The sequence below is a fragment of the Diabrotica undecimpunctata genome, chromosome 6, assembly GCF_040954645.1.
Source record: "Diabrotica undecimpunctata isolate CICGRU chromosome 6, icDiaUnde3, whole genome shotgun sequence".
In the NCBI taxonomy this organism is placed as follows: domain Eukaryota; kingdom Metazoa; phylum Arthropoda; class Insecta; order Coleoptera; family Chrysomelidae; genus Diabrotica; species Diabrotica undecimpunctata.
Window position 1 is genome coordinate 33,973,729 of NC_092808.1, and position 18,750 is coordinate 33,992,478.

An 18,750-nucleotide genomic window follows, 5' to 3' on the forward strand; every position below is an offset into this window, starting at 1 on the left:
ACAGTGCACATACAGATGGTAGCATGTTAACAATCAGCATAATTCGGATGATAATTGCTAAGAGAGAAGGGTAAACTGGAGCTGCGGTCCATTACATTGTGACAGCTAAGCTGCATTTCATATGTAACTTGTTTATGAAGGTCATTTGTAGAGTATAAAGGGAATATGCAGTCTAAATGGATAGGCACTTCAGTCGTATTCTAATTAATTAAACTGATAGATGGATTTACAAAAACCATGTTCTGTTAAATTACACTTTCAATAAATATTACATCGACCGATAAAAATAGTAATAAATGCAGAAAAATATAAGCTACTTTAAAAAAAATAAATTCAGGGACTGAAAATCTTAGAATAGAAGGTATGCGCTTCAGCGCTTCATTCTTTCTCATAATATAGAAGAATAATAAAAGATGGTAACAAATGGACGACGGATTTCGAAATTTTCTATCTATCTAAAATTAAATGCTAACAAGAAGAATTTGAAACAAGAATACCTAATACAATACCAAAGAACAACATAATTATATTTAATTTTCACAAAATATATTAGTAAACATAACATGCCTCGGTGAAACATCAGCTTTTTCAGAAGAATAAGTTCCCATTAAACGCCACAATGCGCAGTAAAAAAAAGTTGGCTCTATTCGAAATTCTTACAATAATTGTTATTACAATATAATACTGACCTAAACTACTGAATACCTAAAATAGGTAGGCAGTAGCCTCTTTTCTTTCCACAAGTCACGCAAAGACACATCAAAAGACAGTCGAAAAATGGTCATCGTGGAAGACGTCGGTAAAAATGGTTAAAGTTGTAAAAGACACAAGCTCTCGCAATTTCTTACAAGTACTTACTTGTATCTCGAGTTAAAAAGTTTGAAAGAAATTTCGGTCAACTAGTACCAATAACACTCGTTACTCGTTAATGGTACGTTTAAATTGTAGGTGTTTCCTGGCCAAATTAGGGGAAGGTATAAGATCGCGATGCAGAGTTGAGGTATATAATATCTAGGCAAGTGATACTCATGAACCCAGCTGATAAGGTACGAATAATGACTTATGAGCTCATAAAATATTTCCCGGTAAAGGCCTGAAGAGAGAAATGATAAAAGTACTTTATTAGTGCGCGGAACATTATTACGGATATATTATCGTAGTTTTAGTTTCCGAACATTTAAGGTAAATGTACACTTCCCGTCATATAAAACTGGTACACTTTTTTCTCCCAATGTAAACCTGGGTTCAGACTGGATACAGTGGTTCGTGAATTAATTCGCTGTTGCCATCACAGATAACGGAATTGCACTGAATCTAATTAAAAAAAAATAAAGTTATTATTGATAGGTAATATTTTTATCATTAACAACAAAAAACCGTATTTAATAAATTTAATAACCAGAGATAGGGTTCAGCTAATATCCAAAATATTTGAAGGATCTTTAAACCTAGATTATTGGCACAGGGAACATTGGAATGCATCTACTGTACCTAATTTTTTACTTCAATTACCTACCGAACACGAACTGTATTTTGTATCAATAAGTTTAGTCACAGGCCAACTACCAAGATTAATTTATTATTTATTGTATGAACGATAACATTAACAAAAACTAACATTATACTTTATCCTACGTAGATTATAAAGTGACAGTTACAATCCAATACCTCACTGTAATGTTTTATTATAATAATTTAAAGTTATGTCTAGATTGATTTTATCTATCACTATATTTGAATTGAAATATTTTCATAAATTATAATAAAACACAAATCAAGGTATGAGTACTTAATTGAGATAATGAAAAATTACAAAATTAATATGAGAATTTTTTAGGATGCATGTTTAAACAAATTTAATGTGACTGACTGATCGAGAATGCTCGATGTTTTAGTTTTTAGAATACTCAAAACTGGCGGTGTGTCACAAAGCCCTGCTTTTAGCTGATTTCATATAATATTTTCGTTGCACTGGCAACAGTGCCCTAGAAATTAGAATGACATATGTGACAAGATCAACTTACACAACTTGAAAAACATGATTTTCGGTAATAAGAGTTGTACCAGTTTTTATGACGCGAACGGTACCTAACTTGGGCACTGAACATATAATGTTCAGTGTATTAACAAAATAACGTTACCGTGCTTTTAGTCACAAGAAAGTAGTGCTTTGGCTCTTGGCTTTCCCATCACCATCATCTAAATTCCGCCCTCGGTTTGACTTTGAATTGTGTCGTGTGTGGTTTATTGTAAAGGTTATGAATTCACGCGCCAAAATAACCTCAAATTAGTGGATTTACTAAAAATTAAGTTTTTTTAATACTTAGTTTTCATCAAGTTTATTTTAGTTTTTTTATTGTGGTATTGGCTTTGTTCGTATATTTAATGTATATAACTATTACACAAAATTAAAAAAATATAAAAACATATACCTTTTTGGTTTTTAACATCGATTCCCAAATTAGGAAGGGGAACGTTATCAACGTACCAGTAATGGGTAGTGTGCTCAACTTGAGAAATGTGTTATAAGGAGGCATTGTGCTTGTGTGTGAAAGCCCACTGGATATAAAATACATAGGTACGGTCAGTTTCATAAAACTGGTTCCAATACTGGTCACTCATGCCCAATATAGGGTCATTGGAAATGCCCATCATAAGAACTCCAAATCACATTTTTATCTTGTCTTGCGACTTGTCTCCCTTACCCAGTGAACGTTTTTCTAGTTTGATTCAGCATCACTATGTCGTACAAGACGTACTCAGAAGATGCTATTAAATTAGCCATACAAGAAGTAAGCGAAGTAAGTTCAATCAAATCAACGGCCAAGAAGCATAACATATCACGTCCCACACTTCAACGAAAATTAAAACAGATATTTTTGTGGCAACATGCATGGGTCTCCCCATTGTTTTTCCCCTCGATGCGGAGCTAGATTTTGTTTGATGGATTAAAGAGATGGCTAAAAAAAGGTTTCCAGTGATAAAAGATACATTGATGTTTACCCTTGCTAAAACCGCAAAAAAACTTTTTTCTTTATGGAAGTAGTGACCCTGGAAGGAACTGGTATGAAGATTTTATGAAGCGTCACCCTGATGTTTCCAAACGCATCAGCCAAAACTTAACAGTTCAGAGGCGAACAGTGACTCAAAAATAATTAGAAACATTTATTTCGGGAGGTGCTACAATATTTAACCGACAATAATTTAAGAAGAGTATTAGAGGATCCGAAAAGAGTTTTCAACTGTGACGAAATTGCCTTTTTTTCTCAATCCGAATCCTGGAGAGGTTCTGGCGGTTCATTCCGAAAATCATAAAACAACTCATCATAAACCAACTTATTTCTATTTGTTTCTTTCACATCGAGGTTTAAGCAACATTCATAACCCACATGATGGATGCTAGGATCTACAAGGGGATCACTTGTTTTTAAGATATTTAGCTCCCTAACATTAGAAAAAAAGTAAATCCAAAAATACATTACGATTATTGGGAATATTATTATGTTGATACAATTTTAAAAAACCAAAGGCTTGAGCAATATTCACAGCTGGATCACCTGCAGGACAATGCACCATTACACCAAACTCATCATTCTCCCATAATGCATTGGGAAGATTGTAATCACCAAAAACATAGATATCCTGTGCTGAGTATTGCAGAACAACATTTTCCACAGATTGACAATGCCAGTTGTATACTTCACGAGGTGATTGTGGAGGTATGTAAACACCACCGACCACAAACTTGACTTCATTAAGTTGACATAAGATATATATTTGCTCAACCCGATCTTCACGAATACTAATGGTTTGTGGTTTTAGCTTGTTGTTAACAAACACTAGTACACCACCGCCACTCAACTTTGCACTGGTTCTCTGAGATCTATCATATCTGTAGATACTAAAACCATCACATTTAATTTCACAATCAGTTATGTTATCATTCAAGTTACTCTTCACAAAAACAATTATATTGTACAAGCAGCAGGAAATACTTTTCAGGATCTTTGCAATCTTAGTACGAATGCCTCCAAAATTTTGATAAAAAATTGTAAATGGGAAGGATACTAGTTTTTTTGTAGTTTAACTTCACAAACTGTATTAATACCACTGCGGTATCTAATGCATAAATTTTCATCGCCAGCAGATTTTCTTTTCTCTAGTTCCTTTTTAGCTGCCTTGTAAGCGTCTTGTTCCATCTTAGTTTGATCCTTTGATATTCTATAAACACTATTATTTTACTTTCGTATACATTTCATATCTTTTTTGTTACGTTTGTATTCAGAATAACTGTGTGAAAATCACTTCTCTGTTTCATATTTATTTTGCTAGATTTAAGCCGTTTAAATAAGCTGTGGGGTATTAACAAACAAATGTACTATTACGAATTAATAGTACTTAAATTAACAGAACTATTCCTTCGATAACTCTGGCGAGATATAATGAACTTTTAACTCATAGGTGCCAATAATTATTAAAATTTAAATGGTTGCAATAAACAATCAAAGACCATTAATAGGTTTAGGTAAAACTAGGTAAAACTTACCGCTGGGTCTAATTACCAGGGTTTGCACTACAAAACAACGAACAAAACCTATTCGATATGCGTGCATGGGTTCACTTCCCGGGTTACGTCTTATCCTCTTAACGACTGATGCCCTTCTGTTTGCGAGATGTATTTCCGAGCTTCAGCGATACTATTAGGATCGGATGAATACAGGGGAGGAAAAATGTTATGATTAATTCATACAACCATATTTGAATTTAAACAAAGCAGTCTCGCTGATACCTTAAGTACACCGCTAAATTACCTTTTATCAATAAACCAGCCACCTATAGAACCTGAGATTATTTAATAATTTCATACACGTGGGGTCTGATTACAAGCTCCTAACAGGAGCAAACGTTTACAGCATTAATTTATGCATTTTAAATAGTTATTCTTCAGTTTGAGTACAAAATCTTACATTGTTATTGTTTTTTTGAATTATGTATTTAAATTTAACGTTTTGAATCAGAGAGCCATGCGATGCATTTTGCTTGTCGTATGGGGAGCGTATAGGGTACGTCACGTCCAAGATGAACGCTGGTTTTCGGAGGCAGACAGCCGGTGCCGATCGTCGCCGAATCCATCGTATTTAGGCGGGCTTGGCGAAAATGCACCTGCGCGCTGACAATCTGTGCGCTGGTAGTGTGACTCAGACGTTTAACGGAATGCACGTTCCATTCTGGTTTCAGGTATATGACGCCGATAAGTGTTGATTTTTATTCGTTTAAAGTGTGATTCATGATGGATATCGAGGAATTAATAACGAAGGTTCAGGTTAATGCTCCTATATGGAATAAGAAATTAAAGCATCATTCCAATAGGAATATTGTTGACGCCTGTTGGAGAAAGATATCATCTGAAATGAAAATTGATGGTAAGTGCGAGGTTTGTCATATTAATTAAACTTAATTTTCATATCAGCCGTACTTTATTTTTTAAAAACAAATACTTAATTTTTTGTCTCCGGTAAAAAAATTATTCATTTTTACATTATATTTTTAAGAAATTAGAAAGATATTATTCCTAAGAAATTGCAGATCTAAACATAATTGTTAGTGACTAAAGGAAGATATGTTTTTATCTTTGTAAATCCTTAATTTATTGAATTACTTTTGCATGAGAGTGTATACTTTTCCATGTCCATTGCCTATGTATCCCTAATCTGTTTTGCCGTATTCTGTTGTCTGCCTTCTATTCTCCATACCACCGATTCATTGATTTCTTGCAGTTCAACTTCATGTAACTTTCTGCGCCTTCCTGTTCTATTATGATATTGTGAAGTATACATACGCACTTTACAATAGCTTCTGTCAATTCGACATCCGTTTCTAATTATCTTGATAATAATCTCCATTTTTCGTTTAGAATTCCAAACGCACATTCCAGTGATTTTTTAGCTCTAGATAGCCTATCGTTGAAATTCCTTTTTTTCCTAGCGTTCAATGTTTTTCTCTTGTAAGGTATGATCAAATTAGGAAGAAGCGGATACGATTCATCAGCCAACATGAAAAAAGAAGCTTGGATATTTGTATTAGGCAATATTTTCGGTTCTGGAAATGTTATATCCTCAGATTCAATGAATTCGTGCAAATGTGATACAAGGAAAGTTTCGTCATCACTTTGTTTTCCATATCCCCCAACGTCAACAGTAATAAACTTATAGATTGCATCCACTAAACTCTTTAGAGTTATGGAAACATATTTTTTATAATTGATATACATTGAGGCCGAATTATGCGGGCACCTTATTCTCACATGTATGCCATCAAGAACACACCCCATCACATGTGGAAAATTCCAAAATTCAGCAAAATCCTTTGCTATTCTTTCAAAATCTTCTTCAAATAGAGTGGGGATATAAATTGGCGGTAGACAAAAAAAAGTCTAAACCTAAGTGGTTATGGGAGTCAATATATGTGAAAAGTTCTAAATCTAAGTGGAAAAAGTCTAACTTAATGCGAAAATGCTATAATCATGGTAACTGTAAACAATAAGTACCTAATCGTCATTCATTGGTTTCAGAAGTTGCACTAAGGAAGAAGTGGAAGTACCTAAGGGACCAATTCAGCGTTGAATGGAGTAAAACAAAGTTAAGGTCAGAAGACGCTGCTGAACCGGCTGAACCAAAATGGCCTTATTTTAAAAATATGATATTTTTAAAAGACATAGTCACTACTAGAGCTTCTTCAAGATATCTGAGAGCTGCAGAAATTGAACAAGAGCATAGTCGGGATGATGAAGCAGAAACAGACACTACTGGCTTAAATGAAGGTGAAAGAGAAAGTCCTAATGATGAGGATGCCACCGAAACCCAATTTGATCAGCCTCGCATCTTATCTGCAAGTCAATCAAAGAGAAGACGTATGATGGCAACCAACACATTGTATAATCAACAAATATTACAACTGGAGCAGCAAAAAATTAACACTATACAAAACAATTTTCAGCGGGAACCAGACAATGATGACTTATTGTTTTTTAAGAGCCTACTGCCGTTTGTATCAAAAATACCCATAGAACAAAAACTTAGATTCCGTAACCACATTCAACAAGTTGTCGAACACTACGCTTTCATGGGAATTGCTTTGCAGCCGCCATCTGCAGGACTGTTGACAATTGCTTCTTCTCATGCATCCCCAGCTTCGTCAACGACTTCATATGCTAGTAGGAAATCGCCAGATCAAGACTGTCTTCAAATATTGCTCACCACTGGAGAAGAAGCATTGCCACAAAATAAAGAATGATTCTCTGGAAACTCTCTAATACAAATTTAAAGCACAATTTTTAATTTAAGTCTATTATTTTCCACTATTTTTTATAAGTTAAATGTAAAGTTAAATGTATAAGTTAAATGTAAATATAAAACTAGGAAAAAAAGGGTGTTTACTTAACGTGACAACCAATCTCTCTTCTGTCAAAATGGGGTTTTGTGGTAATTCGCCCAGTTCTTTGTAATACACACTTTACACTACATGATTTATCATGTGATTTGTCATATGATTTGATCATGAAGTGAAATTTACATGTTTACACTGTGTGATTTGTCATATGATTTTGTCATAAGCACTGTCATGCGGCTCGTCATAGCTTGGACGGTACCTCACAGGAGAATAGGACGGTACCTATTCCGCATGATAAAATCATATGATTTTCGGTATTGATACGGGTAACACCAACATATTTAAATATCGCGCCTTATTCTTATGTCAATTCAGCAACATTCCCTTACCGAGAGACAACATTCTTTATTTATTTATTGTTTGTTGCATTGATATTGAACCTATTATCTAATGTATGCTATTGTATCGTATTTTTCTTTTATTATGTATTTATTTAGCTTATTTTATTCTTAGTTTAGTGTTTTATAGTCTTCTTAGTCATAATTTTAGTTTAGTTTATTTATTAATTATTTTTAATTTGGTTAAATATCAAGAGTAAATTGGATATACCCTGTCCACAATTTCTTCGTAAGAGCCACCTGCGAGCCCAAAGGCGTCTGATCTTTTTCTTCTTACTGCTGTACGCTGTATGGAGTTTTTGCCGGCGTATTATTATTAAAAGTCGGGAAGCCAATGCAATCAAACATTTATTTTCCATTATAATGGTTTCAAAATCTAATAGTTGATACCTATACTGTGTCTAATATTTCTATGACCATAAACAAAAAGAAAAATCAATAAAACCTCACTCATTGTCACTCATATCATGTCATAACTTATCATGCAGTGTAAACACCATTTTTTAAAACATCATAGAAATGAGGAATCATAACAAATCTCATATGATATTCTCATATGATAAAATCATGTAGTGTAAAGTCTACTTAAGTCTGTGATGAATTTTTGACAAAATAAAATAAAAGGTGTGCGCATTCATTCTGAAATATTCGAAAAATCGGTTTTCGTCGACAAGTAATTGGGGCAAATGTGTTTATACCCACCTTAACGTATTAACTGGATGTGTTTCCCTTCTGATTGGTTGTAACTTTGTTAAAACAATGTCACTAAGCTGCAATACTAACTGCAGCATCTTTTCTTGTACGTTTCATTGATTACTCAACGCTCTACACTGTCGGCGCGGAAAACCAGCTTTCATAATGGTCATATCATATCCGCCGCTCGCAGGCTTCATGTTGGACGTAGCTTATAACACAAAAATGAACCTGTCGTAACTTGTTTATTTTATAACTTTGTGGTGGCATTAGACAAACTTTAAACTATTGTTACGATAATAAATATTATGGCGTATAAAACTGTAAATACATTATGACTAATTCTTTTCTGTTCTAGTTGTTTCGGTGTTCAGTTGAAAGACCTGTTCACCTGAATTATGATGAGTCACCCGCGACTCGAAATTTCCAGGCAGGCCAAATAAAACCAGTTTCAGCCGTCGACCGACTTCTAGTAAATTCGCCGAAAGACCAGTCCTTGAGTGACTGCGTTCTCGTCTATTCGATGGGATCCCGTTCTAATGGAGAAGGTCATTGATCCTTCTAGATAACGGCATTTTATATATATATATATATATATATATATATATATATATATATAAATGGGACATTTTATTTAGAGGGACAGTTAGTTTTTGAAAATCGCGCCGCGTCTTAAAATGTAACGCACAGTATATCAAAAATAAGAGACATAAGTTCAGGTTGAAGGTATACAAACTCTGAATAGGAATTTTACTTATGATCTACAAATTTATTGTGGAAATGATCGAAAATATATCAATTCTGAATAGTGTTAAGTTTCATTTAGCTAATAAATTATTAGATGTTAGACGTAATAAAAATATTATATAACATTTCCGTACAGATTTCATCGATTCCTGTTGCTTTATTGTCTTTGAGTTTTAGGATGGCATTTGACACTTCTTCTCTTGTTGGGTCTTCACTGTGTAGTTGACGTTGTAGATTTTGTTGATTGTCTATGTTGTAACCTCCTTCAATATCGTTTATATTAAGATGTTCGCTGAAATGTGCCCATCTGTTAAGAACTGAGTTTTTATCATGTAGAATTTCGCCGTTAGTGTCTTTACAAAATTTTAATCGTGGTTTAAATTTTCGACGGCTATTATTTAAGGATTTGTATTATTTCCTCCTTTCATTTTTATCGAATATACTTTGTATCTCATTGAGAGTGTTCTGTTTTTCCTCTCTTCTAAGACGTCTATACTCTTCTTTTTTTCTCCGTGTATAACCTGCGTCGTCCTTTTTTTAAATTGGATATTCTCTCTTTAAATCGTGCTTTAACGAAATAGTGACCACTATCTATGTTTTTTCCTCTAAAAGACCTAACATATAATAAGTTAGAGCAGTATCTTGCAACGACGCAAACGAGCTTCATAACCCCTCAAAATTCTAGTTAAAAAGTCATGAGTGTCTTGCATTATGGAGTATTTGATCCAAATCGGCGGGTCGCATGAGACTGTGAAGGTAAAATGTCGAACAATATTAGCATGGACATTTGGAAAGCTTGCTTTCATATTGAGGAATCATGAATATCAGCAGTACCTTAAAAAAGATCTCTTCGACCAATACGTCCCGCCAATGATGGAAGACGTACAGATGCCAAACATAGACAATGACAAAGTCGAACATAGATAAACTAGCGAAGAACCAGAGAGGGATGGGAAAGCGAATGTTGGGAATAGGTTTGAAAGACAGAAAACGTAACAAGTGGATACGAAATGTTACGAAGGTGAGAAATGTCATAGAAAAGGCAACGAATAAGAACGATATATGGAACAAACACGTGCTGCACTGTAGACCCTGGGGAGCAAAATGACCCAAAGAAAGACTACAGATGAGGGGAGCAGATGACTTAAGGATACATGTCTGTCCAAGACGGATGAAAATCGTAATGGGCAGAGAAAAATGGACGTCAGAGGAGCCTTTAGATAGATAGATCCGTTAATTACATACATATATGAAAGTTCTTCTTTATAAAACATTTAAATAGGTGATATCACTATCTGAGGAACTGCTCAAAATAATGATACAGTTGTTTTAGATAAACAACTATATGTCTTCTTGATCAGGATCCAAAGATCCGATCATATAATTGCAGAGATATAAAAGAAAATCTGCAAAATATTTTAATTTTAACAATGAAATTTAATTAATTCATACATTCCCACTGAAAAATACATACCTAAACCAGACTATATAAAATTTAACCCAGCTGTGGAGCTTATATAACACAAAGAAATTTGTTCCGCAACGTTTTATCAAAATTTCTTATAAGAATTATAACAAACACAATACAAATCTAACAATAAATACTAGGTTTCGATAGCCGCCGCGCCGTTTATTTACAAATGCACTATGCACTGTAGATAAAATTTTGAAAGTAATAAAATTTTGAAACGATAATAAGTTAATAGACATAACAAACATACAGTGTGGCAAATCGAAAATATACCGGAAAGCACTACCAGGAAAAAAAAAACAAAAACACGTAAAATTTCTTTGTGAAGGGTAAAAGTATCATACCAATTAACTATTTACCGATGGTACTGCAAATTTCAACATGGTCGCTCTAGTTTCAGCGACGAATCCAGGCCACGTCCACCCAAAACAGCAGTCACACGGCAAAACATTGATGCGGTTCGTCAGCTAATTAATGATGACTGCCGTGTAACATACCGGAAGATAGAGGCATCTTTGGGCATTTCAAAGACCTCGATCCAAAAGATTCTACATGAAGAACTGGATGTTGCGAAGTTGGTTTCTCGTTGGATCCCTCACTTGCTAACAGAAGAGCAAAAAGCGGTTCGTATCAATTGGTGTCGGAAAACATTGGAACGGTTTAATAAAGGAAGCTCAAAAAACGTTAATAGTATTGTTAGTGGCGATAAATCTTGGATTTACTCCTACGAACTGAAAAATAAACGCCAATCCGATGTGTGGAAGTTTAACGATGAGGAAAAACCAACAAAAGTGATCCGTCCTCGGAAAGAAAATATTCGCAACTTTTGTTTCATCAGGTCATGTGAAAACAACTGCTCTAGAAGATCGAAGAATGGTTACTTCTGATTGGTATATTCCCGTTTGTTTACCAGAAGTTGTCGCGAAACTCCCGACAAAGCAACACACAATGCAAGTGCTCACACTGCCCAAAAAACAATAAGAGGATCTTCAAAACATCGAATTGTTAAACTAACAAACGTATAGCCCTGACCTAAGTCCCAAAGAATTCTTCACGTTTTCAAAGATCAAGAATTCAGTGCGTGGGCAACGATTCCAGTCGCCAGAAGAAGCCTTTAAAACAGCGATTTTGCAGGTGTCAACTAAGGACTGGAATAACTGTTTTACCAATTAGTTTGAACGCATGCAAAAGTGTATCGATCTTGGTAAGACATATTTTGAAAATCAATAAAGTATATACACTCGCGATCATAAAATCCGGGTCACCTTGAAAATCACCGATATTTCATTTTTAACGAGCTTTATCGTAAATAATAATAACACAAATGGAAACGAATGCATGTTTCTGAGAATTGTTGTCGGCTTAGCGGTTTCCTTTGCAACAAAGAATTTCAATAGTGCCGATTTCGCGGAAAAGTGCACACTTCCCAAAATGAACGGTACCTGTAATTGCCGCTTGTTTTAAATGTCGCATTTGTACTTCGACTTTCTGTTCAAACGTAACGAACAAACGTTGATTATTGCCACCATTAGTGTTTAGTAGTGCCATTATTAGTGTTTATTATTGTTTATTTTTTGCCAAAAATACCCTTAACTGTTGTTGAAATGGCACAAATTGTTGCGCTTGTGAAAGACGGTCACACTCAACGGCAAGTCGCAAGAACTGTTGGCGTAAGCCTTTCTACGGTTCAACGAGTGCTTCAACGCTTTCAGGAGAAGAGTTTGCTATCCAGACGACCTGGCTCTGGACGAAGAAGAATGACCACGGTACGAGATGACCGTATTATGATGATTTCAGGCTTTACGAATCCGGACCTCAACTGCGATTATGCATCTAAATCGTCTACAGGAAGTACGAAATCGCAATGTTAGCGTTGCAACAGTCAGGAGAAGATTTCGTTCTTTTGGACTATCTTCTCGGGTAATGGCTACAGGACCGCCACTTCGCCTGGCGCATCGAGTTGCACGAATAGCTTTTGCTCGACAATACGCGCATTGGGGAATTAACGATTGGAGCAAAGAGTTATTCTCAGATGAATCCCGTTTCTGCCTAACTGCATCCGATGGACGTGTAAGAGTTTGGAGGAGAACCGGTGAATGATTTTCACAAGCTTACATTGCTCCAAGAATGCTATTTGGTGGAGGCTCGGTCATGGCTTGGGGAGGTGTATCTTCCGACTTCCGCACAGAATTACCCTTCATCGAAACTGGGTCCTTAATTGCACGAAGGGACATTACGGAGATTCTGGAAGAACATGTTATGCATACCATGGCAAGGCTTGGAGAAAACGTCGTTTTTATGCAGAACAACGCGCGAACGCACGTTGCCACGATCAGTATGCAATACTTGGACGAGGTTGGAATTACGAGGTTACCCTGGCCAGCTAGGTCTCCGGACCTGAATCCCATCGAACATATCTGGGACGATTTGAAAAAACGTATTCAACCCCTAACATCTACCCCTAACAACGCACAGGAGATTAAGGATCTGTTGGTGAGAGAGTGGAATAACATACCACAACATGTAATCCGGAGAAAAATTGAGAGTATGCCCCGTCGTCTGCAAGAGGTCATTAGAGCAAGTGGAGGCAATACACGATATTAGTCATTGAAATTTCACTGACATTTTACCACGTTCTGTATTTTCCATTTTTTTCGTATGCCTGTTTTATCAACAATTTGGTTTGTTTTCTGCTTTTTCAATACAAACAATAAAAAACCGTTTTCTTTTTCTTTCAAAACAAACATTGATGACAAATAAAAAATACGTTAGCCTAAAAAATGGTTATTACTGCACCAGAGGCAAAAATATTCCAGAAACTTGAAATTTGCAAGGTGACCCGGATTTTATGATCGCGAGTATATATTTTTTGTCTTTATGGCTATACACAAAACTAAAAAGACAACCCTCGTATTATTGATTTTTATGTCAAACTTTTTAATATGGAACTGAATATTAATATTTCTTTTTAGTAAAAGAGAATTAAATGATTTTTTTTTAATATACAATGATTAGATATTAAGTAAATGAAGTCGAACAGTTCAATAAGTGTTGTAAAAACAACCTATTTATAATCTTGTAATCGTAATATAGTTATTTTACCAAATTGTACGCCCAGCTCGTCAGCTGTCGTGTTAATGTGTGTGCGACTGGCTCCTACCCTCAGAAACTCTCTCCACCCCGCGCGTTATATAACTTAAGGACAGGCGGACAGGGGTGTGCGACTGGCTCCTACCCTCAGAAACTCTCTCCGCCCCGCGCGTTATATAACTTAAGGACAGGGACAGCCGGACAGGGGACAGTGCGAATTTGCCTCTCGGCAAGTAGGGACCGGGTGTGTTGTCCCGAAAAGTGCGTGAATCACCGATGCGCTAACGTAAGCCTGTGTTTTGTGTTAAAACGTATACCAGTTTGTTTCTCCCATTACTCTGTTTCTTTGTTAATGCCTCCTAGCACTGTAAAGCTAATGATATTTGTATAACTCCTTTTAGTATTATCAGAATTGCGATCAATTTGCGAATTGCTTAAGTTCACTTAAATAAATAAATCGAAGGAAAAATACGTCTTAAGTGTTTTATTGTTTCAGTGGTCCTTAATAAATATTTTGAAGAAATTAGGTGTTCAACTACGCCACTCTAAAATGTGGAAAGTTTTGTAATAAATAATTATACAAAGATGTATATTAGAAAGCTTAATTATATAACAGATTTAGACAATAATGCATATCCATAACATGATAAAAAAGATTCTAACAGCGCAACCCGTAGGAATGAGAAGACGGGGTAGACCAAAGCTAAGGTGGATGGACGGGGTAACACAAGATGCCGAGAAGATCGGAGTCGGCAACTGGAAAATGCAAGCGAGGGACAGAATAGAATGGCGTAGAAAGCTTGAGAAGGTCGAGGCCCTCTAAGGGCTGTAGCACCAAGATGATGATGATGATGCATATCCATAAACTTACTGCTCTTGTCACAGTAAGAAGGTACTAAATAACTTATAGACGCTTGGAATGTTATATACTACCCATTCTGCCTTTTATAGATATATATCTTGTGGCATACGTATGAGCATATGAATCAAAACAGTATTAAGGGTTTTGAGAATTATAGAAGAATTAAAAATGCATAAATTATCTCTTTTCTTTCCTTTTGAGTAAACAGTATCACGCTAAGTCTTGTGCATATGGATCAAAACAGAATTTAAGGATTGAGATTTGAGATTTTAACCACTTTTATCAAGATTAAACGTTGGCTAAATGAGGCTAGAAAAATGAAATGAATAAAAATATTGTTCTGAAGCTATTTTCTTGTGGCATTTTAAAGTAATTACTATTTAAATGGGAATAAGCCACAATTAAAGGTTAAAAATAAAGATGTAAGCCACGGTGCTGTTTCTGCTCACCTGGCTACATTAAACCTTATAGAATCACGAAAGTGCTCATGCGATAATATTTCCCAGTGTGATCTTAATCACATCCTGTATGGATGTGACAAAAATAAAGAACTATCATCTACATTTTATGAAAACCTGGTTAAAAGTAATGTGGAACTTCCAGTAAACATAACCCACCTACTGTCACTGAATCAGACATCAATATACGAACTCGTATGCAATTACTTCTAATATATAATAATACTAATAATTCAAAAATATGTGGCAAATTGACTAGTTTCCATGTCAAACACACTATCATCATCATCAAAGATATAAGTATGGTATATGAAAATATGAATAATTGTTTAACAGGTACACTGTAAAAGAAAGACTAAAGTATAAAAGAAAACGAAGAATACTATTTGGGAAGTACCTAAGATGAGCAACTAAAAGCTAGAATAAAATTTTAAATAATTGAAAATGATGTAAATTGTAAATGCCAAATTAGATCTTTAAAGTAACTAATTAATCTAAGTACTTAAGTAAAGTGTAATTTTAAACGTAAATTGAAAATTCAGGTCAGATTTTCGCGAGTACCATAGAATTAATTTATTATAATTAGTTGTTATAAAATTAGTCGTAAAATTAGTTTTGTAAATAGTATATATATTATTTAGAATAGGACACGAACTAACAACCAGAAAGGTGAAAGATAAATCTTTTTTTCGTTTTTTTTTTGTTAAGGGCGTCACTCAATCTCCAACTATAAATTTTTTCTTCTAAAATGGGAAAGGACCCTTAATTATTAACCTCAAAATAGTCTTAAAATATAATATAAATAATATTTAAATCCATTGACCTGGGTTGAATTTATTAGTGGCCGTCGACAGTAGTCGCTGTACATTTAGCTAACATTAAGGCGTCACAGGTATTTGGAGCATCATTTCAACACTAACCTATTTAATAGCACACGAAGTTATGACCTAACGGACGGTTCCACCCTTATGCCCCTGAAAGGGGGTTGCGTTTAGCTGGTCCCTGGTTTACCAAAGTAAACATGGTGTCTACGAGCACTTCTTTACAACAAAATTTTTCGGTACTTTTTCGATAATATAAACTATATATATATATATATATATATATATATATATATATATATATATATATATATATATATATATATATATATATATATATATTAAAAATAGATGAATTATTTTAGTTGTATCTGCGAATGTGACCCATCCTCATTATCTCCAATCGAAAATATTTCATTTTTAAACAAAATTTAATATACGTTTGTATAAATGAATACAGAAAAAAATTCTCCGATTACAACTCAAAGCACAAGGATATTATCCAATCAATACATGATACAAAAAAATTGTTTATTCCGATATAAACGGTGCTTGAAATCGAATACGTCCCTATTTCGGTTAAAAACGATTAACCTTTATCATTCACAAAGAATCACATTTATAAAAAAGATATTGAATATTAAGAACCTAAAATTTTTCAGCTTTTATGGAAAATATGGGAAATTTATAGGTAGTAATTTTAGATATACTTATGTATAATATTTATATAAAATATTTATTAGAATTATTAAGTATTGAGAGAATAAATATTTGCATAAAAAGTAACAAGTATTCTATCTATATCCCACTATCTATCTAAGTTATGCACCTAGGTGTTTCCATATGTCTTTGCCACATTGAACCTAAGAATAATTTTTTTTTAATATCATCGATTCATCGCATTTGCGGTCGACGTTTTGATATTTTAGCTATCTATGGTTGCCAACGCCAAACTCATCTTCATATTTAGGTAAAGAGAAATAAGAAGAAGACGTACAATTAATTTATTCTATCACCGACGAGCGGTTTACTTAATTTAAATTAAAAAAAAAAGATAACACAAGTTTTAAAAATATATCTCTGCAATAAATATAAATAAATTTCAAATAATATAACATCACACTTAATTTTAACGAAATAATTTACATCAATAACTATACTCGGATTCACCAGTAGATTTCAGCGTTGGATCTTGTTGGACAATGTTAATCAAATGGAAGAAAACGCTGCAGCGTTGCTAGTTCATCGTCGGCCTCAACGTGGCAGAGCCGGCTTCGAACTTAACACTCCCTTACATACGGAGCACTTGCAATTTTGCACTAACATTCACTGATTTGCCCTAATGACTGTTCCAGAAAATATTCGGACGTCGTCGTAATATAGTGGCTCTATTGATAAGGATAATAATTATGATTTCAAATAATTTAAAAGTTTGTTGAGATCGTAGTATGATTACTTGAATAGAATAAATAAAAATAGACGACTTTAATATTCAACTTTTTGCTGACCCTAGTAAAAAATGGCCATAATGGCAAAATTTATTTTATTTCTTTAAAATTGATAATAAAGTCGGGGTATTAATATTACTTTAATTATATTAAATTTTTACAAACTTCGGCTATTTCTGGAATAAAATATTACTTCGATCCTTATCAATTGTTGAGCACTGTTGTATTTGACGAATAGAAAATTTCTTACATCTCTTGTTATCATATTTACGGAAATGGATGTTTGGAGACCTTTTTAATAGAATTGAAATGAATAGAAAGAAAATGCCACGATTAGTAGATAAGTCAAAAATATATCGAGGGTACATCATTTATATTTTAGTATTATTTATACAGGGTGTTTCATTAACAGTTATCCATATAGTAACTTGAGATACCTTATGACAAAATACGAAGATTTAACCTAAAACACTAATCACATGCTATGATTTTTGTGACTGATATTTTTAAGTTGAAGTTGATTTCATATAATTGAATGAACTATCTTTCAATAACATCCTTGCAACTCATAAATATTGGCAATATCATTTTGATGTCTTCTACTTTAAAATGTTTAATATATCTGATTTGCCGATGTGAATGAGTCAGATTAAATTTAATTATTAGAAGAATTTTTTTTACTAACAACAAAATTTTTGTAATTGATTAATATTTTGTATTTCGATAATGACCTCCGAAGTGAAAGTCGTAGAATTCGTAGAATAGCTTACTGACTAATTTTGCGTTTGTAGAAATGGTTTAACCGTGTAGAAATTTCGGTATTGTTGTAATTAAATACCCATTTAGAATTATCCTGATAATAGTATCCACTAATAATTGTTATACGAGTGCGTATATCTAACACCGTTTTGCAGTTTGTAGAAACGGTTTAACTGTTTTGTGTGTGCATTCGAGAAGGTACGTTAACTTGTCAAAAAATAAGTGCAATTTATTTTTAAACTTTTTTATGTATTGTGTCAAAAACATGGAGCATTTAGACAGTTGGTTGGTTAGACAGTTTAGTTTTCAAACAAGGACAAATCTTAGATTTATATGCGCGACAAATTATTTTGAATATGTTGATATATACAACAAAAACAAATTCCGATCTGACTCCAACACAAATTGTTTCTACAACAAGTACAGCGCTGAGTGGTAGCGATAGGACAGTCTGGAAAATTCGTCAGGAAGGATTGGATCATAATGGAGACTTACCCAAAATTCTGAAAAACCCACGTAAACGGACCAAGAAGGAAACCAATCGGGAGTTTACCTACGATGAGAATATCAGGAGCCAATTGAGAAGACTTGTTCACATGGAATTTTTCTTAAAG

The 18,750-nt window shown here is 34.1% G+C and overlaps 2 protein-coding genes across 9 annotated transcripts in view; one reads left to right on the forward strand and one right to left on the reverse strand.

Annotated features, from left to right (window-relative positions):
* LOC140443381 (uncharacterized) overlaps positions 1 to 18,750 on the reverse strand; it is a 742,015-nt gene that overhangs the window by 175,400 nt on the left and 547,865 nt on the right. The window contains exon 1 of one of the 8 annotated variants that reach the window (XM_072534619.1): positions 10,702 to 10,813. The exons of 6 other annotated variants lie outside the window; for them this stretch is intronic. The gene's annotated coding sequence lies outside the window, so the exon portion shown is untranslated. Of the gene's footprint in view, positions 1 to 2,141; positions 2,249 to 10,701; positions 10,814 to 18,750 lie in introns of those variants that run through there. One more of the 8 variants, XM_072534621.1, reaches the window with a different exon arrangement.
* On the forward strand, positions 5,217 to 7,318 carry LOC140442631 (uncharacterized). The gene is made up of 2 exons (XM_072533637.1): positions 5,217 to 5,423; positions 6,572 to 7,318. The coding sequence occupies exons 1-2, from the start codon at positions 5,288 to 5,290 to the stop codon at positions 7,291 to 7,293; spliced, it is 858 nt and encodes a 285-aa protein (XP_072389738.1). The 5' UTR covers positions 5,217 to 5,287; the 3' UTR covers positions 7,294 to 7,318.

What these genes read in the sequence shown, in the direction of transcription:
- LOC140442631 (XM_072533637.1), top strand. Translation starts at nt 5,288, where the DNA reads ATGATGGATATCGAGGAATTAATAACGAAGGTTCAGGTTAATGCTCCT. An exon ending in ATCTGAAATGAAAATTGATG is followed by an intron (nt 5,424 to 6,571) that starts GTAAGTGCGAGG and finishes CATTGGTTTCAG; the next exon opens with AAGTTGCACTAAGGAAGAAG.